Source organism: Protomyctophum bolini (assembly GCF_963924005.1).
Source record: "Protomyctophum bolini genome assembly, chromosome: 10".
Classification (NCBI taxonomy): Eukaryota; Metazoa; Chordata; class Actinopteri; order Myctophiformes; family Myctophidae; genus Protomyctophum; species Protomyctophum bolini.
Genome location: NC_137871.1, coordinates 45,783,568 through 45,786,067, shown reverse-complemented (window position 1 = coordinate 45,786,067; position 2,500 = coordinate 45,783,568). Strand labels below are relative to the sequence as shown.

Here is a 2,500-nt window from a genome sequence, read left to right as displayed (position 1 = left end):
GCCATAAAGATAGCCTGATGAAGGCCTCTTCAGCCATAAAGATAGCCTGATGAAGGCCTATAGCCATAAAGATAGCCTGATGAAGGCCTCTACAGCCATAAAGATAGCCTGATGAAGGCCTCTTCAGCCATAAAGATAGCCTGATGAAGGCCTATTCAGCCATAAAGATAGCCTGATGAAGGCCTCTTCAGCCATAAAGATAGCCTTCAATAAAAGTTGGTTCACTGCATTTGAAGACAGTGTGCGGGTGTTTGTTCTTTTTCATTGTGAGGCACCGTACCCTCACCGTACCCTCACCTACGCTACGCACCTGTCACCTGTAGGGGGCACTGTAGCCTCTCCTACGCACCTGTCACCTGTAGGGGGCACCGTAGCCTCTCCTACGCACCTGTCACCTGTAGGTCGTGGGATAAAAAGTCTGAATCCCGGGCGTTACATTAGGACAAAAAATTTAAACAAAACAAAAAAAACAAAACAAACAAAACATATGCAACTTTAAAGCTTCTTGTGTTTCCTCCAACCATGCAAACATGCTACATGAGTATCACAATAAAACATAATAAAATATAACAATCAATATGCAATTCACAAAAAAACAAAAAGGGACAGAAAACTGTTGACACTTGAATCATTCAAAAGTCACACTTTGTAAAGCTAATATTTTGGTCTTTAAACTATAGTTGCTGTTTGTAGTTTACAGTAACTCGTTGTGGAAGTTGATCGTTACAGTATGTAGAATATGTACCGCTACTCTGGCCTGCTAAGCCCCTCCCCCATATCCTGGTATGCCCCTCCCCCTTACTACACAACCTTTTTATGAATGAAATGATTTCAAGGGGGAGGAGTTTACCAGGCCAAGGGGGAGGGGTTTACCAGGCCAAGGGGGAGGGGTTTACCAGGCCAAGGGGGAGGGGTTTACCAAGCCAAGGGGGAGGGGTTTACCAGGCCAAGGGGGAGGGGTTTACCAGGCCAAGGGGGAGGGGTTTATCAGGCTGAGGGGGAGGGGTTTACCAGGCTAAGGGAAGGGGTTTACCAGGCTAAGAGGGAGGGTTTACCAGGCTAAGGGGGGGGGGGGGGGGGGGTTACCAGGCCGAGGGGGAGGGGTTTACCGGGCCAAGAACATTCTCTAGGAGGTGGAGGATGTTCTGTCTGAGTTCAGAAGGGGGTGAAGGAATGTTCTTCAAATGTTCTGTGGATCCAAACAGACTTTATGCTTCTGGGGTTTTGCGGTTGTGGTTGTATTGGGTCAGGGTTGTGGTTGTATTGACTGAAGGGTTGTGGTTGTATTGACTGAAGGGTTGTGGTTGTATTGGGTCAGGGTTGTGGTTGTATTGACTGAAGGGTTGTGGTTGTATTGGGTCTACTGGCCGCGGCTCATGGTTCTGCTCGATCCGCTCTTCATGACCTTCTGGAAGAGATCCTCTGAGAACACAATCACATCAACCTTTATTTAAATGTAAACATGAACAACAGACACAAACACAATCACATCAACATTTTTTTGAGGGTTACTGTAGTGACTACGGTTATAATACCATGTGAGGGTTACTGTAGTGACTACGGTTATAATACCATGTGAGGGTTACTGTAGTGACTACGGTTATAATATCATGTGAGGGTTACTGTATAGTGACTACGGTTATAATACCATGTGAGGGTTACTGTAGTGACTAAGGTTATAATACCATGTGAGGGTTACTGTAGTGACTACGGTTATGATTCCATGTGAGGGTTACTGTAGTGACTACGGTTATAATACCATGTGAGGGTTACTGTATAGTGACTAAGGTTATGAAACAACTCACCCTTCCTGAAGCCTTCAGGCTGTGAAGAAAAAACATGACACGTTCACTTATTCGTCACAAAGCCAACGCATGTCATTCAGCGTCACAGATTCACTCATTCATCTCCACAGCAAACAGAAGTCACGTAGCCAGGGGTCAAGGGTCAGGGGTCAAGGGTCAGGGGTCAAGGGTCAGTAACATGTCCGTACGACACGGATAAATGTGTCCATGGCAAATTAGTCTTATATAAGATGAAATATAATGCCTCATTTGCATATTATATGTTCCTACCTAATGCCTAATTTGCATACCGTATTAAATTAATATTAAAAATTGTAATACAATAAATCATTGTCTTCGTGTAAGTACTCAATTGGGGAAGTTTCATGGTGATAACAATCTAATATAGGTATGGTTTTGCTACTCAATTCATAATAACTGAACCGGTTCCCACTGGGAACCGAGCGGTGGGACAAGAAACTGAACCGGTTCCCACTGGGAACCGAGCGGTGGGACAAGAAACTGAAACGGTTCCCACTGGGAACCGACCAGTGGGAAAGAAGTGAAGTGGGGAAGTGGGAAAGGGGCCTCAGAGTAAGAGGGCTCATTTGTATATCTGTATAAACCTGGCGATGACCCCTGACCCCTGACCCCTAGCTGACCCCTGCATGTAGCATCACCACACAACCTTCAACGTGCACGTGTTCCTCACATAC

General features: G+C 45.5%; 1 protein-coding gene across 2 annotated transcripts in view; it reads right to left on the bottom strand.

The window, feature by feature from the left end:
• Positions 1–2,500, bottom strand: part of tgfbi (transforming growth factor, beta-induced) — a 41,349-nt gene that overhangs the window by 1,303 nt on the left and 37,546 nt on the right. Inside the window, exons 16-17 of one of the 2 annotated variants that reach the window (XR_013964792.1) lie at positions 1,806–1,824; positions 205–1,422 (exon numbers count right to left, since the gene is read on the bottom strand). Coding sequence is in view for 1 of the 2 variants with exons in the window: in XM_080774604.1 (XP_080630730.1) it covers positions 1,361–1,422; positions 1,806–1,824 (81 nt within the window). In the remaining variant the exon portion in view is untranslated. Of the gene's footprint in view, positions 1,423–1,805; positions 1,825–2,500 lie in introns of both variants that reach the window. The other variant, XM_080774604.1, reaches the window with a different exon arrangement.